General features: G+C 42.0%; 4 protein-coding genes across 4 annotated transcripts in view; 3 read left to right on the plus strand and 1 right to left on the minus strand.

Moving 5' to 3' along the window:
* The window catches only part of LOC310865222 (protein NLRC3-like), a gene marked incomplete at both ends in the record, with an annotated part of 239,975 nt that extends 215,166 nt beyond the window's left edge, over nucleotides 1-24,809 (plus strand). Inside the window, one exon of the mRNA XM_083774248.1 lies at nucleotides 24,324-24,809. Within this exon, the coding sequence (XP_083630374.1) occupies nucleotides 24,324-24,809 (486 nt within the window). The remainder of the gene's footprint in view (nucleotides 1-24,323) is intronic.
* vsx1 (visual system homeobox 1 homolog, chx10-like) lies at nucleotides 959-5,556 on the plus strand (the record flags this gene model as incomplete). Its single annotated transcript, XM_083774203.1, has 6 exons — nucleotides 959-1,067; nucleotides 1,549-1,908; nucleotides 2,474-2,549; nucleotides 2,938-3,061; nucleotides 4,212-4,407; nucleotides 5,267-5,556. The coding sequence occupies 6 exons, from the start codon at nucleotides 959-961 to the stop codon at nucleotides 5,554-5,556; spliced, it is 1,155 nt and encodes a 384-aa protein (XP_083630329.1).
* On the minus strand, nucleotides 6,828-13,419 carry LOC310865321 (uncharacterized protein). Its single transcript, XM_083774357.1, has 5 exons — nucleotides 13,211-13,419; nucleotides 11,698-11,869; nucleotides 9,912-9,970; nucleotides 9,421-9,475; nucleotides 6,828-9,117 (listed from the first exon to the last, which is right to left on the minus strand). The coding sequence occupies exons 1-5, from the start codon at nucleotides 13,337-13,339 to the stop codon at nucleotides 7,796-7,798; spliced, it is 1,737 nt and encodes a 578-aa protein (XP_083630483.1). The 5' UTR covers nucleotides 13,340-13,419; the 3' UTR covers nucleotides 6,828-7,795.
* LOC310865320 (uncharacterized protein) lies at nucleotides 13,892-21,239 on the plus strand. Its single transcript, XM_083774356.1, has 5 exons — nucleotides 13,892-14,046; nucleotides 17,202-17,352; nucleotides 17,925-17,998; nucleotides 19,104-19,158; nucleotides 19,548-21,239. The coding sequence occupies exons 1-5, from the start codon at nucleotides 13,930-13,932 to the stop codon at nucleotides 20,897-20,899; spliced, it is 1,749 nt and encodes a 582-aa protein (XP_083630482.1). The 5' UTR covers nucleotides 13,892-13,929; the 3' UTR covers nucleotides 20,900-21,239.
* Nucleotides 24,810-27,251: the final 2,442 nt, after the last annotated feature.

Here is a 27,251-nt window from a genome sequence, read left to right on the forward strand (position 1 = left end):
TATAAAGGCATATACAGCATGAGTCGTTTTGTTTTGGGGGAAATAAAACAATCAATATTGGACATAATTGTAATAATTGTCTTAATAATGTCTTAATTTAGTTCGTCAACAAGATAATATAGTTACAGGGCTATATCGTTTAGCCTATAAAGAATCATTTAAAAAGAAAACTAGGGCATTACGAAAACAAAAAACAAACAAACATTTAAAAGCTTTATAGGCTCGATTAGCCTATTTGTTAATATAGAGGCCTTGTCCAAATTAAATAGCATGCCAGATGCCAAAAATGGCATGCATGATCTACATCTATACAAGATCAAACATTCAGTCATGTCTTCTCCGTGCACATGCACTCTCGTGTGAGACGAAAGGCTAAATTAATCTTCGGAAGCCGGCTGGTATATAAAGACGAGCAGTGGAAATCCCAATGGGATTGAATTGAATTGGGGGGAAATTGGTGGCAATTAATCCCTGGGGGATTATTGAAAAAGGGAAACGCCCCGTTTCGCTGACATCTGATCCCTGATTGGTCGCAGGAGGGTGATCCCCGCGAGCGTTCACGCAAATAAATGCGTGACCCGCCTCGCGCCATCTCACTCTCTCCAGCATCAGCATCAACATCATCATTACATCTTCGCATTCATTTCCCCAGTATTTTTCTATCATACCTCAGATCTGGACGCAAATATAACTGGAATTGTACTTTTCCGTGTATTTTACGGCGCAAAGCAATTTCGCGACAGCACTTGTTTCGTGTATAGTTGTATTAGTCTGTAGGCCTACTGTAGGAAAAAGGAGGATAAAGAGGGGTTTTTTTCTGCACCCGAACTGGACGTGAATCATTGGGATTTGTAGGCCTATACTTTTCTCCATTTATTAAAAACAAAACAGCGTGACAGTTGTTTTGGTGTATGGTCTATTTGCATAGAACGCAAATATTTTATTTTGGACGAAAACCATGAGTGTGTCCGGAGGAGAGAGACGGGAGGACAGCCGAGATGAAGAGAAACCCAAAGTCAAGATGTTATCTCCTGGATTCAGCATAGATAAATCCCGGCTGCACCAAGGTTAATATTGAAGTTTTACATTTGTCATTATATATTATATTATAGTATATTATATTATATTATTCATTATTTTATTTATTGAAAATGTGGCTTGACTATTTGGTGAGATTCAACAAGTTCAGATACATTGGCGACCTACAAGCTTGTAAGATTTGGAACCTGTTGTGAGCTTTCTTTGGATGATTTTTTGTCAATGACACAAGGGCTTAGTTGTGGTTGTATAGTTATATGCAAGCATGCAATATTTGTTTTTTCAACGACAATGCTTTTATAGCTTTAGTTATTTCGTTAGTGTATAATTCTATAATTCTATCTTCTTTTTAGTTCTGTCATTAGATTTAGTAAAAGGTTATTAAACTTGAATGCTTTTATTTTCATTATTTTATTATAATCCCATTCTATATAGGCCCTAAATTTAGGCCTATATTGTAATTGTACTAACCGTGCGCTTCTCCTCTCCGTCCACCCATGCGCCACACAGGGACCACGGGGGGCTACAGGGCCAAAGGGGGCTTCGCCATCACCGACCTGTTGGGCCTGGAACCGTCCGAGTTGCAGTCCCGTCCGCCCGGCCCCGGAGGCTTCTCCTCCGTGGGGCTAGGAGGCCCGGGCAGCGGGGATCTCCATGGCACCGCGGCGGCTCTGGGAGGCTTCCCGTTCCCCGGCGGCTCCCTGCCGCTCGGCCTGGGTTTCCTGTGCAGCCTGGCGGCCCAGCAGCCTCCCGGAGCTCCGTGCTTCCTGCCGGGGGCTCACCACCTGCCTCTGCTCCAGAGCCGGGGCTCCGAGGGCCACGGCCACTACATGCACCCGAACATGGAGCCGCACCGGGACCCTTATTCAGGTATGAGATCCCCCCTCAACGTGTTTTTATATGATGCTGTATTTCGTTGGGACTCGCTCGCTCTGTCGCCCAATATGTTAGGCCTAATATAATATTTAACTTTACAAAACTAAAACTAAACTTAAACCTTAACCCCCCTAACCTCACAAAAACTAAAACCCTGTCCACTTGTGGGAAACACCGGAAAGAGACTCATAAATTAATCTAATTTCTTCAACAAATTACCAGAAGAACCTTATTACCTAATTAGCCTATTACTGGTTTTGATTGGTTAATAATCATTATTTTATTACCGGAATGTGTACAGTGAATTGTGTTTGCATAACAATTATCCACCAAAGGTCAATTCATTCCCTTTTAAATAATACAAATTTGAGCAATTCAGAGTTTCAGACTAAACCTCCCACATATTCGTTACACTTTTGTTCATAATTTTCGATTAGCAAAAAATAGCCTATATCATAGGCTAATGTAATTTTTTATATAGGCTATATGGATTATTGTAAACAAAAAACAATTATGCAAGACATTTAAAAACGTATTCACATCGGCCTTTTCCCCCCAGATGAAGAGTGCCTATCGGACAGAAACGACTCCAAAAGCTCCGCAAACTCCCAGAAGAGGAAGAAAAGGAGACACAGGTAAACAAACTTACTTCACTTTCTCCATCAATTCATCAACTATTTTAGGCCTTGTTTTAGAAAGAGATACTATGGAGCACTGTCTGTTTTACAATTGATCACGGAACCATTTTATGCATGGGGATCACTTTTATTCCCCTACAATTTTCGTTATTAATGTATTATTTTTGTATTATTATTATTATTATATATTAATGGTATATATATATATTTTCCTTCCAAAATCTTTTCAAAAACAAACTTTTTTTATAAAGGCAAAATTTCTAAATGAAAGAAGTTGCATTTTCCTTTTTAAGTATTGAACAGCAGATCCACAAGCTTTATGCCCCAAAACAACATATGTTTACTTTTTTACTATTTATTAATATTGCCATGATATGATTGACAGGACAGTGTTTACGTCTCATCAACTGGAGGAGTTGGAGAAGGCCTTCCATGAAGCTCATTATCCAGATGTTTATGCCAGAGAGATGCTGGCCATGAAGACCGAACTCCCGGAGGACAGAATTCAGGTATAGGACAGTGGATTTCAACCAGTGGTCCTTGGGCCGGTTCCAGGTGGTCCCCAGCGAAATGATGCGAGAGTTTGTAACCAAATGGACATTTGTTGATCTTTAACTCTCGAGAGCGTCCATTTGGTTTCATTTAAGAGTTAATTTATTTGTTAAACATCTGCATATACTTCATTTACAAGAAGTCTACACAATTGGTTAATGTCTTCTACATTATCAAATTGTTATTTTGACCGTTTGCCAAGAGCATGGAATTGTGGACAACAACAAACAAAACAACAAAATATTCTTTTGTTTCGGGTCTAAGAGGATAACTCTCATCAAATGGTGGTCCGTGGCTCAAAAGCCAAATAAATAATGGGCATTGTCTTGATATATGAAAAAGGCTGAAAACCCATGAGGTATAGGAATCGGATGACGATCCATGTTGGTTCATGGCCGGATGGCTGCTCTGTACATTAAATGATTGGCTTAGGAATGTGACAAAAACAAATCTCCATGATATTCAAGGCTGCATGCATGCATGGGGTGTATTATAGAAATATAAGTCAGAAATCAAATCATTCATTGGGTGAACTATAGTGTTAGTGTCATCTCTCTACTAGAGTGGCCAGGTGTATGTTTTTGCATAATACTGTAGGCCTATAGGCTATATGTCATTAATGTTTCAATGAATTGAGTAAAGGACCCCAAAAGAAACAAGCCATAGAGGCTTTAGGCCTATAAATCCTCTTGTATTGTATTGTATTGAACACTTTTCTGTGCTTTAGTATTCAATCAATCAATCAATCAATCAATTTCAAAACAACACTATAGTCACACCTCTAGGCCTATACTATGTGTTATTAGGTGCAGTGGTTTCAGAATATTATAAAGTATAACATAAACTTCTGACCGGGCACCCATTTTGGCCGGGCACTCATTTTGGTGTCAGCTCATATCGCGCCACCGAGTGGCGCGATACGAGCTTGTAGGTCTGCTATTTTTGAAAAATCGAAGAGCGACTGACATTTTCTAGAATCTGATCTCAGGTCAGAATGGGTTAATCAGACCAGTGTGTGTCCGGCGGAAACCTCGTATATGAATCTGATCTCAGGTCAGAATGGGTTCTCTCCATCAATAACATGACCATCACTCCGTGTGTGTTTAGGTGTGGTTCCAGAACCGGCGCGCCAAGTGGAGGAAGAGAGAGAAGTGCTGGGGCCGGAGCAGCGTGATGGCAGAGTACGGCCTGTACGGAGCCATGGTCCGACACTCCATCCCTCTGCCGGAGTCCATCATCAACTCCGCCAAGAGCGGCATGATGGGTTCCTGCGCCCCCTGGCTGCTAGGTGAGCCGCCTGCAGGTTGTTCTCTTTATTTCATCAATTATATGCGTTACATATAAGGCCAGTGTTTCAGACAGTTTGATATGCATTAGGGCCACGGACCCCATTTGCAGGCTACACTACACACCTCTAAGTTACAGACCTGTACTGTACGGGACGGGTCCGTTTGTACGCTTTCAGAGTTATATAACTGTAAGCGTCCATTGGTTCCACACTTTCAGAGTTACAGACCCTATAAAGGTCCATTTCCATTTGTTCACTTTCAGAGTTACAGACCTTGAGACCTATACTGCATAAGGGTCAATTTGGTTCCATTTATTTGTACAGGCTCAGGTTAAGGGTCCATTTGTACAATCTCAGAGTTCCAGTCTTCCAGACCTGTAAAGGTCCAGTTGGTTCAATTTGTACGCACTCAGTTACAGACCTGTATAAGGGTCCATTTGGATTTCTGGTGGTCCTCAGACCGGACGTTGAGAAACAGTCACATAGTAGGTGATTAAATAAAAATGAAAATTTGTATTGAGTATAATTATAAAGTTGATTCTATGTCATGATCCAGACATCTTTCATTTAGCCTTTTAGGCCTAACTGAGGCCAAAGTGCCTTGTATATTATATAGGCCCATACATATTTTCTTTTCCATTATTAATAGGCCATACTCTACCCTTTTTTTGTTTTCAGTTTTAATCACCGGTAGGCTACTATTACTTATGCTGCTATAAGGCAAAAATCAAATGTACTCATAATGTTCCAGAAAAGATAAATGAACCTTAAAGTTTCTTAATCGTTAACCGAGATAACCTGCCATATTTTCGTCGAACCAGATCAGGATTTTAAATTAACAGATGTTCTCCGTCTGCGTTTTCTTTTCCTCCAGGAATGCACAAAAAGTCGCTGGAGATGTCTAAGAAATCCCCGGGGAGCCCGGGCTCCGCTCACTCCGACTCCTACCAGGAAGAGAACAATAATAATAACACCAACACTAATACTAACATTAAGGGAGAGCAGAGAGAGGTGAGAGACTGGTGCGGTCAGGACACAGAGGACATGGCCATGGACCTGTCCAGCACGTCCAAACAGGACAGCGGCAACAAGAGCACCTCGCTAAAGTCCTCGTCACCGCCACCGTCCAGAGGACCGGAGAGCGACTCGGAGGATGACAGTTAAAACCAGAGGTCGATTCTAAAAATGTCTTCTAAAACAGTTTTCTGAGGGGAAAAAAACTCATGTTGGTGGTTCTCAAAACTTTTTCATGGCAAGGACCACCCAAAATTATATGTATTTGGCCGTGGATTCCCCACCATCTCAAGATATTTTGTTCCAGGGTCATCGCGGTTCTCCATATATCTGGCCAGTTCATGAATGAAGACATTTGTATATTTTGTATCCAATGGATCATGTACAGTGTATAAAGTTGTCTTTTTTTCTGTTAATTATTGTATTTGAAAGTATCTTTTATATGTTTTGTTTTAAATATAAGAGATTATTTAATGTTCTTCTACTCCTTTGTCTGATTTATTACATTAGTACAGTGGTTCTCAACCAGTGGTCCTTCAGGGGGTTCCAGGTGGTCCCCAGCTAAATGATGGAGAGTTGGTAACCTGTAACTACATTTAATACAGTTGAAAGCCACTGTGTTATAGTCCTAGTAGGCTATACAGTAGGCCAGTGGTTTTCAACTTTTCAGGCTGCAGACCGCCCCCAAATAATCATGTTTGAACTGGGGACACCGATACCCTGAAAAGCACTTTACTGTCATTCTCGGACTCTAGGCATTACATTTAGTTTGAAGAAAAAGAAAAGATATTACTCGAGACAGATACAAATTAGTCCACGACCCAAAGAAAGGTCACAACCCACTGAAACTGGAACTGAACTGGAAGTGAATTTGGTGTGATCTCTATTCTCTGTATCTTTAAACAAGGTGTGTGTGATACAAGCAGAGAATGATTATATAAAGGTGTTAAGTTATGTTACCAAATTGTGTGTTGCCTTCAACATGAGCCAGAGAATGCCCACAGTGATGAAACTAAGAATTTACCAAATTGTCAGAACTGCATAACATTCCCATAGATGGTAATAATAACACATTCTTAAATTTCTTACGAGTAAACGTCAAAAGCAGGCTATGGAAGACTTCAATTGAGGTCTAGTGAAGATGTCTCAGGTATGAGATGTCTGTGAGATCATAGGACTGCTCTGTGTAAATTTAACATTATTTTTTAGGAGGGAGTTTAAATATAACAAATTTCTAAAATGTTAAAAAAAATAGATCTACAGTTCATGTTAGGACACTAGTTATATATGGTTTGAGACGGTCTGCACAATGAAAAACTATTTTGTTGATACAAATGCCCTTCAAATGTGTACATCTGCAAAAATATATTTAATGCAACCCAGTTTGGTGAGCAATTTGATTGCAAAACACATCCTGACATACGGTCATCCTGAGGTGTACCCCACTGTACAAAGGCAAGCAGCAAATACTTTCAGCAACTACTCCTAAACTATCATTTTTTTGTGTTTTAAAGACGAGCTGAAATGGTATTTTGTATGTAAGTATGTATGTATTCTCCAGCATTGTGTTGTACATCCTAGTCAAACAAGGGCTGTAGTACTCCACATGAAACTTAATGGCAACATCCATACACGTCTTTTACCCAGCTATAAGGGTGGGCGATATGGAAAAACATAATATCACAATATATTTTATATACATGATATTATCACGTTATTTTTACATGGGGTTTTTAGGTTTATTGTTCAAGTTACTTAACAGTAGAAGGTATCAGAAACTAAAAGAAAAAGGAGTAACGGAAAACATTTAGACCAGCGTACTGTTTTGTAGAACTGTCGTTCTACAAAAGTATAAATGAAAGTATAGAACTGCAAATCAGTTCTATACTGTGCATTCACTGCATCACGATATCTCTTTAAAAGCATATCGTGAATTCGTGATACGATATAATTATCACCATATCACCCACCCCGACTCAACTATAAGCACTTATCCTGGGCATGGCCAGCACAACCCTCCTGGATCCACAAAGTAAAAGGAATGTTAAACAAGGAAGTTAATGACGGCACTGCTTATTTCGTGCCTAAAATGTTTTCAGGAACATATTTTACTCTTTAGTTTAAATAAAAAAAATAGAGCCATTTTCTTTACATTGTTGTTACAAAGCAAACAAAAAACACAAAATATATACTGTACATATACTGTATTTGCAATGTCCCCAATATGTCTGCAGATAATGCTCTTAAAAACTATTTCAATTCAGCTCGTCTTTAAACAAGATCATAGATTTCACACCGGCAAACACCATATGGATCAAAATGCCATCACTTATTTGTGGTTTTAACGTGCCAATAGAAATAAATTATAAATAATATTTTTGGGGGAGAATTATTCCCTGCTTTTTTTACTCCTGGACTTTTTATGCCACTTGGGGTCATGTGCGGGAGGAGAAACGCTGCTGCTAGTGTTGTCTGGGGACTCTCCCACAGTCACCGCCACCACGTCCGTCGTCGTGCGTCTGCGGTGACCCAGACTCTGCTCGTGGGCTTTCAGGAAAGTCAGCAGGCGGAAGTGCTTGCCACACTCCTTGCAGCTGTACGGCATCTCTCCCGTGTGGATGGTCTTGTGTCTCATGAAGCTGGTGGACGTGTTGAAGGTCTTCTCGCAGGTGGTGCACTTGTACGGCTTCTCGCCCGTGTGGGTGTACTTGTGGTCCCGTAGGGTCTCTTTCATCCTGTAGCTCTTGCCACAGATGTCACAGCTGAACGGCTTCTCTCCTGTGTGCGACCGCTTGTGATTCTTGTACTGCGAGGCGATGAGGAACTTCTTCCCGCAGGTGCTGCACGTGTACAAACTGCGCTTGGCCGGCAGCTCCTCGGGCGGGAGCTCGTGCGAGTGCTTGCTGATCATGTGGTTCTTCAGGCCGCGGTAGCTCTTGCCGCAGATGGAGCAGAGCTGCTTCTCGTCCGTGTGGATGGCGTGATGCGCCTTCAGGTTCGCCGCCTGCGTGAAGCCTTTCCCGCAGACCGTGCACTGGTACGGCTTCACCTCCTTGTGCACTTGTTTGTGCCGTGTCAGGTGGCACGCGTGGTAGAAGCTCTTGCCGCACACGTCGCACACGTAGGTCTTTTCGAAGTGGGTGAGCCTGTGCGTCTTGAGGAGGCTGACGCAGGAGTAGCTCTTGCCGCAGACGTCACAGTGGCAGGGCTTCTCTCCGGTGTGCCGCGACTTGACGTGCACGTTGAGGTGAGCCCTGTGGCTGAAGCCCTTGCCGCAGTACTCGCAGTTGAACGGCAGAATGCCGTGGACTTTCAACTCGTGCTCCCGGAGGTTGGGGACGCTGGTGAAGAGCTCGCCGCAGGTTTTGCACTCGGGGTGTGACTTCCTCAGATGCTCATCGAGCCGCTCATCGCTGGGGAAGATCATGGTGCACCTGGTGCACTGATGCTGGAACTGCATTTCCTGTTTGAGGGACGCGTCCTTCCTTCTCTTGCCTCCGCCGGGCATTTTCTTGACTTTCTTCTTCTTGCGCTGTGCAGCAGCACCGCCGGTGTTCTCGTCCGAGGAGGCGGGGGACGAGGGCGGGGACGAGGGCCGGGCGTAACCGTGGTCCGTGCACTCGGGTGGTGTGGGAGGGGGCGTGGAGGCCTCATCGTTGTCCTCGTTGCTTCCCGAGGCTTCGTCTACAGAGTCAGAGGGTTTTTTCTTCCCTAGGACGACGAGAGGAAAAGCATCAGTGACTACAACATCTACAAAAGGGTAGGAATATACATATGTATTGTAGCTTAAGTGCGTAAGTTTTCAGTATAGACCAACACAATCTCCCAACATCAGAACAAGGTTTCAAATCTGCAACGTTTACCTTTACATAAGAGCAGTTAAATTATATTTGCAGTAATGCATAGCATTCATTTGCTATGATAAAATAATAAGTAAGTAAGTGGGCTATTTTTTTCTCCTTTTTCTCTGGTAGGTCCCAGGCCTCACGTTGACAACTTGTGGATTTCTCTTACCAGTGTCCCGATTCTTGGCCGGTACCAGTGGATTCTTCTTATTAGCCACTGGATTCTACAAGACACAAACGGGGAAAACACGCAGATTTGCATCAAATTGTTTAAGGCGTTAATGCTGCTGAGGTGGTGGATACAGGCACTATTCAGCACACACCAAGGAAGCATAAGAAGTTCTTTGTTGCCTTTTAGTGGTCATTTGTCAAAATAAAAAAAATACACCCATGCAACAAACCACGAAGTCTTTGCTTCTCCACATAAGTAAGATTTGACAACTTTGAGATAAGTTGTGCCAATATAAAAATACAGACCAGCTCATTGGTTGCCGATATATAAAAAAAAGATTACATTTGAATCACAATTTAGCAGTCAATTAGTGACTAATTAGGTATGTCGCATTTTGATGTTGCACAAAAGAATAGAGAACAGGAATTGTCATAAATTCTTTTCAATAAAAACTTTTATTAAAAGATTTCCGGAAAAGTTGTACTGACCCCACAAATCAAGATCAATGTCTGGGCCTCCGATTGGTTTGCTCCACGGCTGTCCTTTCCTGAAACAAGCACGCACGCACACGCACACACACAGTCAGTGCTGTTGTCTCTGTACCATGTGTTTAACCCATTCTGAACGGGCACCCATTTTGGTGTCAGCATCATGTTATGCTTTAGCTATTTAAAAATAGCAGATCTACAAGCTCGTATCGCGCCACCGAGTGGCGCGATACGAGCTTGTAGGTCTGCTATTTTTGAAAAATCGAAGAGCGACTGACATTTTTAGAATCTGATCTCAGGTCAGAATGGGTTCATCAGACCAGTGTGTGTCCGGCGGAAACCTCGTTATGAATCTGATCTCAGGTCAGAATGGGTTAAATATGTACCGTTACCAAATCCATTTGAAACACTCTAAAGTAACTGAGAGGGTAGGAATTGTTAAAGATAAACGTTAAGGAATCGGACCGCCAAGAGTGAATCATTAACAAATTGTCTGCTGCTGACGACGCATGTTAATTAAAACCCATCTATTGTCTGCTGCTGACGTATGTTAATTAAAACCCATCTATTGTCTGCTGCTGACGTGTATATATAGGTTTTATCGCTTTATATGGATATGACACGGTTTCGCTAAAAAATCTACTTTTAGCCGGGTTGCTAGGCAATGCCTTGCTCACCCCCACCCGCACGAAACATGCACGCATCCATAAAGTGCTGATTTAATGACAATCTTCTCTCAATGTTTTCTCTGAACCTACGGCGCTGTCCGAGGTGTTGATGAGATATCCGAGGTTCAGGTCCGATTTTTCACCGCGTCACGATTAAAATATTAACGTTTCTGGAGAGAGATAGACATTGTGTGCTAAATTAATGCCAATAAGTAATAACTAATAACTAATTACATTAGGCAAGAACAAAAAAGCATGGAAATACATCACATATATAAAATGCATTTATCATGAAACATGCGCAAGCTAAGAACGTAACTAGAACATATCTACATAATGACAATATACATAATTGAAACTCAAACTATACATATTTACTATACTATGCTATACATATGTACTGTGAAGTGCGATGACTATATACAATGCAATTATTGTGCTGTCTACCTGACATGCTATAAGTCTGTATAAAATGCTATCCAAGTCTAAAAAGTGCTATCTAAGGGGGTAGTAGGGTAAGTGCTATGGGCCATGATGGAGTCTGAAAAGGTGGGTTTTCAGACTACGGAAGAAGATTGGGAGTGATGCTGCAGTTCTGATTGCAACGGGAAGTGCATTCCACAGTTTTGGAGCCAGAAGGGAGAAGAGTTTGGGACGTGTGGAGCGTTGTCCCGGTGTTTTTAGTGAGGGTACTTCCAGCTTTTCTGCGTTGGCTGATCTGAGTGCGCGGGAGGGTTTGTAGGGTTCAATCATGCTTGCAAGATATGGGGGAGCCATACCTTTGGTTGCTTTGAATGCCAGCATCAGAGTTTTGTATTCTGTGCGTTCTGTTCTGTAGTAATCTGCCCAAATCCAGCCGGTACAAGCTAACGGTTACTATACTTTGATCCGACGGAGCATTGGTCCGATCGACAACCTACCTCAAACCCTCACCCTAACCCTAACCTCCCCCGGGGCAGACACCTAAACCTAACCCCAACCCTCTCCCGACCCCCAGCGCACCTCGGACCGGAGCAATGCTCCGTCGGATCATAGTATGCCTCCCCAAGCTAACAACCACTAGTGGCCACACGGTTCATGAACATAAATGATTCACATAAAAGCATTCAGATTCTGACCTTGTGGTGCCTGTACTGCATTCAAGTCTTCTCCTGTCTGAGAGGACTTATTTGATTTTTTGATCGAAGATGGATCGTGTTGTAGTTTTGCTGTGTTTACCAGCTCAACGATCCTCAGTATCTTGTCGATGGCCTCCACACACAACTCATCCACCAGGGCATCCAGCTCTTCCTGAAACAATAAAACAAGTTCAGCTACTAGTTACTTTTTCAGATTCAGATTCATAAACAAACATTAAGTGAAATTCTGACACTGACGAAGGCCTGCAGGTGGAAACGCGTTTGTCTGGTCTGACTGCTGCTGCGGATCCTCTACATTATTAAATAAGACTCTTACTACAACTGAGAGTGCAGATTATATTCTCTTTCTACAAACATTAAGTGGCACATTATGTATTATTATAGGTTAAGTTAGTCAGCAGAAGAATTTGGCTTAAAGTGATGAATATATGAATGCATTACTAATCATAAAAGGACAATTAATGTAGGCCCTATGGTACTTTTACATTTGGTACTGTGTGTACATTTAGATGCCAAGTGAATACAGGATCTTTAATATAATAGCTTGAGTAAAAATACACTTGTTCCAGCACTGATTTACTGGTGTAAAAAGTAACTAAAAGAATACTCATGTACTGTAGCCTACTGTACATTTTTACTTTACTGGACTCACGCAATATCCAGTACTTTTACTTCTACTTCACTATATCTGAGACAAATAGTGTACTTTTACTCCACTGCAATTATATGAACACTTTAGTTACTAGTTACCAAAAAAAACACTAAACATTTCAGCAGTATATATTTTGCCCACTTGTAAATAACAGATCTGCAAGCTCGCATTGTGAGAATGTGAGCATGTAGTTTTAATTTAAATGGAACATTTAAATTAAAGTACGTTTTTATGCCAATACTTTTGTAATTTTTACTAAATTACATTTTAATATGGGACGTCTATCTACATTGCAGTATTGATACTTTTATAAGTAAAAACATCTGAGTACTTATTCCATCAGCACTGATCAAAACTCAGTAGCAACTTTCATCAATTAGATAGTCATCTGAATACTTTAATAGTTTGCTGGGGGGGGGGGGGAGAAGAACAGTTTGTACAGTCTGCAGTGCTAAGAGGATTAAAACACCAAGAAAGCATATTGGCTTAGTTGTTTCTATTGGGGTCCTCCATATTCAATTCAGACCTTCTAAGGGTATGGACCAGAGCTACATGCCATGGTGGTTGTTATAACCATCTGTAAACAGACTTTTTATTTAATTCAGTGGACAAAGCCTTCCAGGGACCGCAGGGGTTCCAAATTGGACATAGCTGTTGCCTGTAAAACTCTGACCGGGAACCAAATGGACGAACAGAGTTATGGGTGTTAAATTAAATTAAATTAAAACAAAGTTTATGAGAACAACTGAAGTCATTCAACTTCTTGAATAAAAAAAAAGAGAAACTTCATCTACAGCTGTTAGCCCGGGTGGGATTAGCATCATAATAATAGAACCTTACCTCACTTCCTTGCGCCTGTTTGTTTAAAGTGCACTTCTCGGCCGCGGTTATGATTTCTGTCACCACCGACTTGGCCAGGTTGTTCACCACAGAGGTCAGCTCATTCTTCAGAGACATAATGTCCAGCATGTTGACGGTTCTGATGAGAGATGTATACTTATGTTGACAAGAAGCCCCTGAGCCCGCTCTGCTGTTAGCTTAGCTGCGTCATTCACATGACAACTTTACACTTTCTCCCTTCCGCCGGAAATGAATTGATTCTGTTTCCGCCTTCAAAATAAATGTGAGATTTGACTCCTGCACTCACTTGAGGTCAAATATTACTCAACCTCAACTACAAAGTGAAATGTACTCTAGCATCTGCATCTCCAATGTGTCTGTGTTTGAACACAGACAGACCCCCCCCCCCCCCCCCCCCCCCCACACACACACACACACACACACACACACACACACACTGTGACACACACACACACACACACACACACACACACACACACACACACACACACACACACACACACACACACACACACACACACACACAGTGTTATGGTGTTTTACAAGTAAATGGTATGTGATTTTATTTTGAATGCAGTAGCCGGTAGTCACGCTTTTCCCTATGCTAGCCAGCTATGGTGTCATTGGTGTGTGTGAGTTGTTGTTAGCCTAGCATAGCTACAGTGGTGGTGATCATCACCATAAATATACTTGTCAATATGCCTGACACAATCTGTTTAAAAGATGAAGATATAATTACATCCATTGTGAACAACCTGGCGAAGTCCATTGTCACAGAAATCACAGAGAAGTGCACTTTAAAACAAGGACACGAGGTAATGTTATTGTGGTCAACTTCTGCTGCATTGTGAAGTAACTTTCTTTGTTATTTTTTAAATGGTTAAACTAAACGTACACGAACAATATCTTGTATACGTTGGATTTACAACTCAAAGGGGCTTCATTGCCAAAGCAAGTGTGTGACATCAAAACAAGAAACTAAAGTCAAACGTATGCTGAGGAAATGTGTAAACAAAGCTGTAAACATACTGTAACTTTGCAGTCAGCATTGCCCTACAGCCTAAATGCTGTAGCCACTAGCCACGCAAAGAATCAAACTGTAAGGTCCTTGTTTATCCCGAACAATCGTGATTGGCTGATTTGGAGAAAACAAAATTGTCTACCTAAAAATGTACTGCTCTTATATTAGCCTAGCCCCTTTCGGGACCCTACGTAAAACTTTTTTGATATTTTGTTGAGTTTTACCAGGGGGGCAGTCAGCCAGATATTTCGTGAAGCCTCATTTGAAATCGGTGGTTCATATAATGGCCTGTTGTGGCGCTGGACCGGACCCAAAAAGCCCCATAGCTCCATAGAGGCCCATGTATTTTGGCCCAACTTCACCTAGACTGTATTACCTTAATAAACATGGTCATGAATACTTTCTTCTTCCAGTCACTAGTTTAAAGTCTCATTTCTAATGTCATAATATTCTTTTTGGAAAATTATGGTCCCATTAATTAAAAAAATGACCATAAAGAAAAAAAACCATCGCGTTTTTTTGATTGATTGAAATATTTATTAACAGTTTGTAGAATTTACAGTACATTTTAAGCACAAACTCAATACAAAGACTGTCAACTGTGAGTGGACGACCCAATTAAGCATTACACTTGTTTACAACAGGGTCCACATTGTTCAATTCATCAAAACATTTAAAGACATACAAACATTTAGAGACATACAAATAGACATTTCTATGTAGCTAGCGTATGTTCTGAGGGGCGTGGCTACCATTACAGTCTATGATCGGGATTCCCCTCCCACTCGAGTCAAAATAAAAACCAACGGAGAAGAAGGGGGGAAGTCCCGCCTCGTTGTCTGGGCAGCCAATGACCAGCTGGTATACAAAACGGAGCCAGCCAATGGCCAGCTGGTACCAAAGATGGCGACTTACATCAGGAATTAGCATATTATTACAGGCTTCATTTTACGTTCATGTTAGACCCGGGGAACGCTTTGTCCATATTTTTTACAGTCTATGAGTTTTACGTTGGGTCCCTGCTCACTACTGTATTTTCGTATGGAAATTCCTATATGCGGAAATGGAGATTCTCTCTAAAATAGGACCCGCGGCATGTGACGCCATTATTTTCCTTGAGTTATTCTGAATTCGGTAACTTTAAGTAGCTATACATCCAGCTGCGAATATCTCCTGTGGCGCGGAAGCCGTTAACGGCTTCCGCGCCACAGGAGATATTCGCAGCGGCATGTATGGGTACTTATACTTTACATATTCAGAAAGCCTCATACTGAAGAATATCGTCAAAGAGCGCGGGGAGGCGGTAAACATGTAAACATGAGCCAGTAAATGTTTTAATCAGGTGGCATGGACGACGTGGAACAGGACCCAATGCACTGGGTCGAACAAATGTCAGAAACTTCAGTAGCATTTGGGTTCTGCTTGGAGGGCTAATATTAGCCTATGTATAACATTTTAACTACCGGTAAGTAGAATAATGATTGATTGAAGTATTTAACTAATTTGCAGAATTACAGTACATTTCAAGCACAACTCAATACAAAAAACTTAACTGAGGGTCCACCTTGTTCAATTCAATTCATCATAACATTTAGAGACATACAAATATATCTATATAGCGAAAAAACAGGAAATCATCATCATAAAGGAGGTATATACTGTACAGTGAGAGGAAAAACGGGTGGGTGGGGGATTCAGATTTGACAGGGGGGGGGGGGGGCAGTTTAGAATTGCAGCCATCCGTAGGTGCCCTTTGAGAGAGGTTTTGAAGGAGTCAAGGGATTCGCATGTCTTAATGAGCGTTGGTGGGGCGTTCCACATTTTGGTGGCATAGGAGCGAAATGAATTCAGTCCCTTGTTTGTGCCAAAGAGGGTGAGGGGGTGTCAAATGGCCCCTTACAGGGTTGTAAGTTATTGGGGTCCTTGAAATAAAATAGAAGTTTGAGAACCACTGTTGTATGTGGAGAGATAACTGGCGTAAAGAAGGAAAACGATATGCACATCCCAGTTTCCGAATACGGTGCTGGACCCAAAAAGTGACTAAATGAAGAAAAAAGTGGAATGTCCACACACAATAATATAATATAATAATTCTACTCCGGGCTTTCTCAAGTTTTCTCAAGAACTTGAGAAAGGGGAGGGGCGAAACGTTGTTGTATTTAGGTTGGAAAAAAAAGGACGGGGAGCAGAATTATATTGTGTGGACATTCCATTTTTTCTTCATTGAGATAATAACTGCTGGCCCCATCTGTGAGTTTGAGTAGATAAGTGGCAAGAGATGACCAGTGTCTAGCTGGCGTCCCTAGTTTGGACATTTCAAAACTTTTAAAATTTCTAACATTAAAAAATTCAAAATCCACATTTTCTTCCCACAGAAATAGGGCAGCCCTATAAGCTCAACAATGTTTTCAAAACATATATGAGCTTGTAGATTGGCTATGTTTCATGTTTTGAAGGCTTATGTGGTTGAAGGTTATTATAGTCATGCTTATAGATGCTCTACATTCTGTCAATTATACCTGTAATTGTTATTCAGCTGTTCCTCATTTTGCTGGGAACGCCCTCCAGGATCCCTGGGGGGTCCCCTGACTAACCACTGATCTACTGTAGATTCCTGTTTCTGATCCATTGCTAATTTGTAATCATGCACCTTATGTATTGTATATTGGACTTTGTATATTTGATCTGTCTGTGCCTTCCCTTCCTGTTATCTGATTTGTTCTATGTTCCTTATTTCTCCTCTGCGACTCTGTCATCTCTTCCCTATTCTAACTGCAAAGTTAAGAGCCTTCACAAAAGTATTTCAACTTTTTACCGTTCTTAAAGTTGTGATTCTGAAACATTTTGACTAATTGGTGAAAGTGGCTAGTGATTTAGACTTCTCTACAAACAGTTTGTTCACTTTGTTTGTCTTGCGTCCTTGGGATGTACCTTTGCTTATTGTTTCAGGAAGAGCTGGATACACTGGTGGAAGGTTTGTGTGTGGAGGCCATCGACAAGATACTGAGGATTGTTGAGCTGCTGACCACAACAAAACAACATGATCCACCTCCAGTCAAATTAAATAAGTCCTCTCAGACGGAAGAAGACTTGAGCGCAGGTCAGGATGAATGTTTGTTTACAGTAAAACTCAGACACACTCAAACTCAAAGGATAACTCTTTCTTCTTCTTTTGTTTTTTCCAAACAAGGTTTATGTATTCAGTTGTTAGATTGTAAAAGTAAAAATTTACAGCGATTTCTTTATTATTATTATATAGTCCTACTAAACCCCAGGAAATTACATCTGGCCACAACAAATCACAGGATCTATTGAATGTGAAGGGGGGGGGGGGGGGATGTGACAACTGGATACTAGGGGGTTGCCAGACTGTGAAAATCGCTAAAACAAAATAAAGCAGTGAATGAAAAAGTATAAAATAAAAATAAATATACGGTACACTAATCTTTTACTTTATCTAATAACAACCTAAAACATGAATCTTTGTTGAAAAAAACAAAAAAACGAAGTTGTCCTTCAACCTAGCATCCCTATGTTGGGCATATCATGTGCATATGTATAGGGTGCATATTCTTCCATAAATGTCAAAGGTCTCGCGCTTGTCTGCAATTGTTTTTACACATTTCGTTATACGACAAACTATAGATATAAGTGTTCTTGTATGTGTTTCAGGAGAAGAAACCAGTGCATCCGAGACAAGTGTTCCACACCAACCAGCGGCCAAGACTATTATCGTGATCTATAGGGTGAGTGCTGCTAATAGTCTGGCAGCTGACATGCTTCTTTGGTTTAAAGTGGGAAATTTGGTATATAGTCTTTTTATTGGCCTAAAATATTGTCTATATACATACATTCATCAATCCACTTGCTGTCCAGCTGTGGGCATTGGGCAATTTTGTCATTAATATGATATGGCAGGCAAAATTGTCAAAAAATTTAAAGGAGAATTCCATACTAAAAGGCTTTCTTACCCTTCTTTGTAGTCGTTACGTCCCTATCAAAGAGGTCCAGGTGTTATTTTGTGCAAAAGCTCCTTATTGGCTATTTCCCCTACCATAAGCCCTAAATGAATTGAATTGAATGGGATGTATGGGGTGTTGGGCTTATTTCCATCGCTCAAAATTATATATTTTTTGTATATATCCTCTCTTCATAATGTAAATAATAACCCAAGCGGCACACTTTACTACTTATTTCGATGGAAATAAGCGAATTAGCACAACACCCCATACATCCCATTCAATTCAATGCAATTCATTTAGGGCTTATGGTAGGGGAAATAGCCAATAAGGAGCTTTTGCACAAAATAACACCTGGACCTCTTTGATGGGGACGTAACAACTACAAAGAAAGGTAAGAAAGCCTTTTAGTATGGAATTCTCCTTTAAGTAGCACGTGACATGTTTCACCATCCATTATCATTAGCATTAGTTTTGCACAAAAAACAGCCATAGCCGTCATGACAAATGTGATGAGGTCAGCACAAATGTGATGAGGTCAGCATATTTTGGGCAAGTGGCTATGGCTGTTTTTAGCCCAAGGAGTGTATTTTAGTGTGTATGTATGTTTGACATTTTTGCCTGCCATAGATTGTTAATGGTAGGGTCACAAGAAACCCCTATAAAAAAAAAAGCCCAATACCCACAGCCGGTCAGCAAGTGGATTCATGAATATTATATAGACAATATTTTAGGCCAATAAAAAAAGACTATTATACCAAATTTCCCACCCGTCCACCTCGACTGCCGGACTATAATATATTTTCTGAAAGCATGTACAGTATAAGCATTTGAAATAAAGTTATTGCTTGCTTCACCTTGAGCATCTTGTTTTTCCTGTTTCACCTTGTAGAGTGCACTGCCCAATGCCAAGAAGCCACTGGTGTCAACAGAGAACTGTGACTCTGGTAAGAATAACTGGTCATTGGGCGCCGTCAACACATTCTGAGCTTTAAAGAAGTAGTTCAACCAAAGACCTATTTTCTATCAATTACAGACAAAATAGAGATGCCAGAGTTAATGTGGTTAATATACAGATTTATGATTATTAATTATTATTATTATTATTATTACACATAAATATCAACCAGTCCGAATTTCCCAAAAGGGAATATTGAAGTCAGCCTGAATTCAATATTGGTCCAGATGATCTGAACTACTCCCAAAAGTTCAGCGATTGGTCCAGCTTTCAGCTATTGAGCTCAAATGACTCTCAGTGGATGTGTGCCAGACTAAATATTTCATAGTGAACAATTGTTTGTCCCTGTGAGGCTAACTGTCCATGCTCTCCTTGCAGGAATGTTTCTGAACGAGCCCAATGTATCTGTAGACGAGGACCCAGAAAATGGTCCTGATGATGTTTACGCCATGTCCCCTTCCACCCCGACTGACCGCCAAGACCACGAGTACGCCCAGCCCTCGTCCCCGGCATCTATGGACGAGAACACGGGCAGTGCTACACAGAACGGGAAAAGGAAAGGAAAGAAAATGCCCAGCAGACGCAGGAGGAAGAAGACCCGTAAGGCTCCAGAGCCCATGAACTATCCGTGCACGCGGTGCACTGCGGTGTTCCCCAGCGGAGAGAGGCTCTCCGAGCATCAGAGGAAGGCACATCGAGAGTGCAAAACCTGCGGGGAGTTTTTCCCCGGCGTCATAAAGCTCCGGGACCACGAGATCAAAGCACACGGCGTCCTGCCGTACAAGTGTGAATACTGCGACAGGAGCTTCACCCACAAAGGCCACTACGACGTGCACGTGAAGACCCGGCACACCGGAGAGAAGACCTGCCACTGTGACATCTGCGGCAAGGGCTACTCCTCCGTCACGTCCCTCAAAGCTCACAAGCTCACCCACTCCAACAAGACCTTCACCTGCGACGTGTGCGGCAAGAGCTTCTTCCAAGCTGGCCACCTCGTGCGACACAAGCTCGCACACGAGGGGGTGAGGCCGTATCAGTGCCCGATCTGCGGGAGAGGCTTCACGCAGGCAGAGAACATGATGAAGCATCAAATCATCCACACGGACGAAAAGCAGCTCTGCTCCCTCTGTGGCAAGAGCTACACGACGCGAGACGGCCTTAGAAACCACATGATTGGCAAACACTCGCACGAACTTCCGCCCGAAGAGCTGCCGGCCGACAAGAGTTTGATCACTTGTGAAGTCTGCGGGAAGAAGTTCCTGCACCCTTCACAGTACAAGTTACACATAAAGACGCACACGGGAGACAAGCCGTTTAGCTGCGACGTCTGTGGCAAGTCTTTCAGGCAGAAACAAATGCTACGAGACCACAAGAACACCCACACGGGTGAACGGCCATACAAATGCAACATCTGCGACAAGACCTTTAACATGTGCATGAGTTTCACGAGACACAAAAACACCCACGGCGGTGAGCAGCTGTACCTCTGCACCGTCTGTGGGAAGGGCTTCAACAGAATCACCAGCTTCACGAGACACAAGAGCATCCACTCTGGAGAGATGCCGTACAGCTGCAAGGAGTGTGGCAAACACTTCCGCCTGCTGTCTTACCTGCAGGCCCACGAGATGACTCTGGGTCACCGGAAACGTGTGACATCGGGCGTAAAAGACGAGAATGGCGGTTCGACTCGAGAAACAGACTTAGAACAGTGTGACTTAGTCACAGTGTGATGACTAATTGATTATATGAAGATGAGCTGATGAGCTCCTTTAAATCCTTATGCAGAGATTAAAACAATGTTGATGCTTTGACATAAAGTGGGGTTTAAAAAAAAACGATGATTAAGTGATTGAATACTTTATTAGACTGCAACAGAGGGCAGTCAAGCATTTGGTCTAAAATGATAACACAATCCATTTGGGTACTATGTATTCAATATCACAAAAAAATTAAAACACTATGTACAGAGTAGGGGAAGAGAAGTGGGGGGTGATGTTTTGAATATACATGTCAGTAGACTGAGGTGAATGGTCATACAGTAGATGGCATTGGTAGCAGTTAAAACCTTTAAATTCCCCTGGCCTAAACCTTTAAAAAAATATATTCCGATACCTGGAATAACTGGACCCGCAGACGGTGGTATGCATTAATTAAAGTTGATTTACTGGCAGAAAGTCATTAGCATACAAGTTTACAAATATGGTTTCAAATCGTCTTTCTGCTATACAGATTAAAATGGCAGCATGATATACACAATTACACAGACTAGAAAACGTGCTTATCGGAGCACAGGTCTCCGAGACCAAGCAAGGTAGATTATCGTGGCGCTATAACAGGCCAATGTGAAAAGGGTGCCATTTCTTATTCCATCAAAGTGACATTCAAAGTCATGATTTGAGGCATATCAAAACGTATCCGTCAATTGGCATGTACTGGAATGTGACCCAGTGGAAAAGCTTTATTTTGTTTATTTTAATTGCTAAAGCATTTGTTTTTTGTCTCATGAATATTTGCACAAGGCTTAAATGAATCCTCTAATGAATGAATCCTCTTGTGGACAACAACGTTAAATTGTCAGTTTGTAAATCAAATAAAGAGAATTTTGGAAAATGATCTGAAAAGATTGTGTGCCAGGTGAGGTAAACCCCATACAAGATTTGGACGGTGACGTTAAAATGTTTCACGAAATGTTGAAAGTTTCACATGAAAGACGAATAAAATGAAATAAAAAAAGCTCCCTCATTGCAATGGGACATGTTGCGGGCTTATAGATTGGCTATATTCAAATAGCCGATGTATAGGGTTAGAAATGGTTAACCCATTCTGACCTGAGATCAGATTCATACGAGGTTTCCACTGGACACACACTGGTCTGATTAACCCATTCTGACCTGAGATCAGATTCTAGAAATGTCAGTCGCTCTTCGATTTTTCAAAAATAGCAGACCTACAAGCTCGTATCGCGCCACTCGGTGGCGCGATATGAGCTTGTAGATCTGCTATTTTTCAATAGCTAAAGCATAACATGATGCTGACACCAAAATGGGTGCCCGTTCAGAATGGGTTAACTGTAGCAATGTAGAAATACTGTTACAGGTAAAAAGTCAAGAATTACCTGAGAAAGTATTGGTATCAGAATGTACTTACATGTAAGTCATTTGCACGTACGTCCCAAGTTTTCAAATGTATACAAATCTTTAGAAAATACCAGATCTACAAGCTCACAATTCGTCACACTGTGAGCCTGTGGATCAGCTGTTTTCAAATGGCCGAAATGTATATACTGTAGGGCTGAAGTGGTTAATGTATAGTTTGTAAAAAAGAATCAAAATATACAAAGTAACTAAAGTTTTCAAATAATTAGAAAAATAGAAAAATTGTGGTGTCTGGTGAGAACTTAACCAGGATGCCGGAATCTCTGACACAACGGGTCATGTCTGGGTTATAATGCCAGGTATCGCTGAGGATAGATAGACCATTTGCCTGAAATTAAGTCACCCAAAAACCTTTTTAAATCCTCAAATTGCCATACAGTATGGATATCCCTGGTGTCATTACAATGACATCATAATGGCCCGGACTCCATATTCGGGCATGGCTGATGTGGAGTGAATACTGCACAGTATTCTTAGAGTGGTATTGGACACGGTGGGTATGCTTAACCGCATGCGTTCTCGACTTACATCGCTCCTGAATGATACTGACCGGTATACTGACAAGATACGGACAATGATACATACTAACTGTTGGTCAGTATGCAATAGTAACTAACATGATACTGAATTAATACTGCCCATGATACAATCATGATTCATGAGCAGCAATGTTCACAACCATTGCTCTAAACACTGGTTCTCAATCTCAACATGGGGTCTGGGGACCTATAGCTGAATGAATAGGAACCAAATGGACCCTTATGGATATCTAACTCTGAGATTACACACAAATCAAACAGGGAGGGACGTGCCTTGATGGCATATGAAACTGCAAACGGTTGAGAATCACCGCTCTAAACTGACCAAATGGACCACACTCACACTCAGGGCCCTACTGTATCTTGCATTTGAAAAAACATTTGAAAATAGTTCAATAGCCAATGTACATTGACACGTGAGCTTGTAGATAGGCTATTTGAACTTTTTTTAATTCAAAAATAGTAAAAAATGGCAAATACGTTTAGGGATAAGCACAAGATATAGCCCTCGGGTTTAAACGAATGAGTGAACCACAGCTGCACCAACTTGGGAGAGTTTGGGAAATATAAAGACGGGTGTCAGTCCCGCACTGACACATTAACACACTTTCAGCCGTAGGGGGATGTGACAGATTCACCCAATCGCAGGCATGTTCAACATGAAGGTGCTTGGTGCCGGCGTCACGGCGGCCGTAACACTCCTGGGATATTACTACATGACGAAGAGAGACAGAGGGAGACGGAGGCTCCGGGAGAGTGCCCTCCTGAAGGCCATGGAGGAGATGAGCCAGGCCTTCACCAAGGAGAGGAAGGCCTGGCAGGAGAGCAAGGACACAGCGATGGAGAGGCTCCTCTCGCAGGAGGAGACAATCCGAGACCTGGAGGAGCAGAGGGCGAGCGCCGAGACAAAGCTCCTGGAGATGGAGAGGCTGTTAGAGGAGGTGGCAGCGGAGGAGAGAAGGAGCCAGCGGGCGGCCGAGGCCCTCGAGGAGGCCATGCGGGCGGAGAGGGCAGAATGGGACGAGCAGAGACTCGGGCTGATCGGGGAAAAGGAGGCTTTGTCACAAAGGTTGATGTCTGCCGAGCGGAAGAGCGGAGAACTGACCAACAGGATGAAGACGAGAGAAAACAGGGTCTCGAAGATGGAAACGCAGATCAAGGAGCTGGAGGAGGAGAGGCGAGAGGAGAGCAACCAGTGGGAGGAGCGGCTGATCATCATCAGAGAGAAGAACTCCATGTCACAAACGTTCGTCTCCGCCGAGCAGAAGAGCGAAGGCGCGAAGGGCGAGATACACCGAGACGCCGCGGAGAACAAGGTGCGCACGAGGGAGGAGAAGACGCAATATGTTCTACTGGAGAGCACGTGGACCAATCGGTTCTCTCAGTCCGACCTGCGGGAACTCACGCTGGACCCGAACACAGCGCACAGCCACTTCGTGCTGTCCGAGAACAACCAGAAGGTGACGCGCGTGACAGAGAACCAGTCGTACCCCGATAACCCGGAACGATTTGACTTCTGTTCACAGGTTCTGTGTAGGGAGAATCTGACCGGAAGGTGTTACTGGGAGGTAGAGTGGCAAGGAGGGGTTTCCATAGCGGTGGCATACAGAGGAATCAACAGGAGAGGATTTGGCGACGAATGTGTGTTCGGACTGAACGACCAGTCCGTGAGCCTGGCATGTTACGACGGTCCCCACGGGAACTGGTACACCGTCCTTCACAATGCCACGAAGGTTGACCTCCCCGTCCGTCCCTCCGGCTCCAACAGAGTGGGAGCGTACGTGGACTGGCCCGCCGGGACTCTGTCCTTCTACAGAGTGTCCTCTGACACAAAGAAGACTCACCTGTACACCTTCCGGTCCACATTCACTGAGCCGCTCTACCCAGGATTCTTCATAGGGGAGGGATCCTCAGCGTGGCTGCGCCAGGCAGAGGAGGTGCGGTAGCATCCTGCACCAGCGTTATATACACATATACACACACACACACACGCAAACGGTACTAACTAACCGGACTGGGCTCCATATTTGAGCGTGGCCAACATGGATGTCCATATGACATAAAGGTGACACGCACGCACACACGCACACACACACACACACACACACACACACACACACAGCTGTAAATGTCACTGTCGCTCTCCACCACTACATTTACTTTTGTTTGCAACTTTAGCCTTTGTGCCTTAAATAACTTTAAACTATACTTTCTTCATACTTACTAAATAATTTTAAGGTTTTTAGTTCTCTTTTTTTTTTTACTTAGTTTCCGATTATATTTATTCCCTTTTAGCGTGCGCACGCACACGCACACACACACACGCAAACGCACACACACACACAGCCTATGTTATGTTTTGTTCTGTTGGTATCTATGTTGTACGTGATCAGCAATACCGGTAAACCAGTGTATACAAATGTTTTTGAAGTCTAAAATGGTGTCATATAATCAATGTTATGGCCATGAGGTGTCATGATAATATACAAAACATACATAACCACTTAACATACATTCATTACTTTGTAGGCAAGTTGAGCTTGTATATCTACTATTTTCAAAAGATTTCCATTCATTTTGAGATCTTGAAAATGGACATTTTGCATAATGGTATAGTACTTTAAGTATATGTTGATGCCAATAATTTTTTCTTTTACGTAAGTAAATGTTTAATTTTGAACTTTTACTTGTAAAAGGTACTTGTCACAACCTCCGATGTTCTGTTGTTAAAATGCATGGCCAAGTTAGCTGCTTTGGTAAAATACAATATCAAAGCAGACCTTAGTTGCAACTGCCCCAAAGGAATGTTCTGCATCAGATGGATTGTGTCAGCTGGCTCTAAGGAGGTTATTTTCTTTCCATAGTTTGAAGATTACCAAATTAATGTTTGGAAATGGTGAGATCAAGAAAGTAGTTGAGAGTATTCGATGTAGTTTTATATTAGCGTTCAAATAATTCAGGTCACTATGACATTCTGACAGTTGTTTCAGAAACACTGAAAACAATTAGGCCTAATAGATTGTCAATGTAACGACCATACCAAGTGATGCGATGGTATCAACAGTGTTTAAAAAAACAACAACATCCGATTAACACAAGTTAACACATGCAGAATTAGGGGACTATAGAAAGACCTTTTGTTTTCATCTGTGAACATAAAAACATTTGTTGTAATTTGTAAATAATCCAAGCCTTGAGTTGAATAGTATCTCTACAATATCTGTCAGACAGAACATGTTTTAAAGAAGTGGTTCTCAACCTTTTCAGGCTGTGGGCCCCCAAAATGTTCATATTTGACTAGTTGGGGACCTGCTAAAATAATCATATTTGAACTGGGAACCCCCCACGCGACAAGCACTTGAAGCATTGCATTTAGTTGGTTCTCACCGATAGAAAATAGCAGATTGGTCCTTTTCACAATGCCTTTTCTTATATCATAATCATTTGATAGTTTGTTGATTACTTTTGATGCTGTAATGGTTGTTTTTCTTTTCTTTCTTTAAGGCATATTTTCATATCAAGGCCTATTATTTATTCGGCATTTGAGCCACGGACCACCATTTGATGAGATTTAGCCTCTCAGACCCAAAACTAAAGAATATGTTGTTGTTGTTGGGTATGATTTTGATGTGGTACCATAGTAGAGATAACAGTTTGATAAAAAATATATAAAAATCTACATTCTCTAATAGTGTAGAAATCTTGTAAAATAAGTAATGCAGATGTTTAACAATAATAGGACTCTTGAGAGCGTACAATGAAACCAAATGGACCCGTAAGGGTCATTTTGGTTTCATTGTACGCTCTTTAGCCTACAAGTTTAGCACGCAGTACGCAGTTTAGCCTAGGAATAGGGTTAGGTTTTGGCACAGTTTTACTGAGGTTAAGGTTAGGTTTAGGCCTAGTTTTGATATTCTTCCCAAACATTTCAGGCTCCATGCCTCATGTAAACACCTCAACTGGAAGAGAACATTCCAGTCCGTCCCGATTCGTCTCCTGTAAAACAGCAATTGAGTCGTTCAAAACATGACAAAACAATATCAGATTAAGGCAGTGAATCCATTAGATTAGGCTAAGGAGAGAGAGAGAGATGGATGGATTGAGAGAGAGATGCGTAGTTATGAGATTTACGGACCATTAAGTGGGGAATTATGAGTGATTATGTTTAGGATTTTGCAGATTAACCTAGTGGGAAAAAAACCCCACGCTAGATATTAATGTAAATCTTATGAACCACGCAGTTGGAAGGGATCAGTCAACAGGCCGGCAATAGTGTTGCCATGTCCATTTTGAGTGACTTGTTTTTCTGTAAAGTTGCTTCTATTGGTAGATGTTTTTGGGGCTTGTTTCTGAAGTGTGGTTGCTTATTTTTGGGCTTGCCTTGCTTC

Source organism: Protomyctophum parallelum (assembly GCF_964188405.1).
Source record: "Protomyctophum parallelum genome assembly, chromosome: 10".
NCBI classification, from domain to species: domain Eukaryota; kingdom Metazoa; phylum Chordata; class Actinopteri; order Myctophiformes; family Myctophidae; genus Protomyctophum; species Protomyctophum parallelum.

Excerpts from the sequence above, each read along its gene's own strand:
- LOC310865321 (XM_083774357.1), bottom strand. The coding sequence starts at position 13,339 with ATGCTGGACATTATGTCTCTGAAGAATGAGCTGACCTCTGTGGTGAAC. Across the intron at positions 11,870-13,210 it reads AACAGGCGCAAGGAAGTGAG|GAAGAGCTGGATGCCCTGGT; the intron begins GTAAGGTTCTAT and ends TTATTGTTTCAG. Across the intron at positions 9,118-9,420 it reads GGCCAAGAATCGGGACACTG|GGAAGAAAAAACCCTCTGAC; the intron begins GTAAGAGAAATC and ends TCGTCGTCCTAG.
- LOC310865320 (XM_083774356.1), top strand. The coding sequence starts at position 13,930 with ATGCCTGACACAATCTGTTTAAAAGATGAAGATATAATTACATCCATT. Across the intron at positions 14,047-17,201 it reads CTTTAAAACAAGGACACGAG|GAAGAGCTGGATACACTGGT; the intron begins GTAATGTTATTG and ends TTATTGTTTCAG. Across the intron at positions 17,999-19,103 it reads CTATTATCGTGATCTATAGG|AGTGCACTGCCCAATGCCAA; the intron begins GTGAGTGCTGCT and ends TTCACCTTGTAG.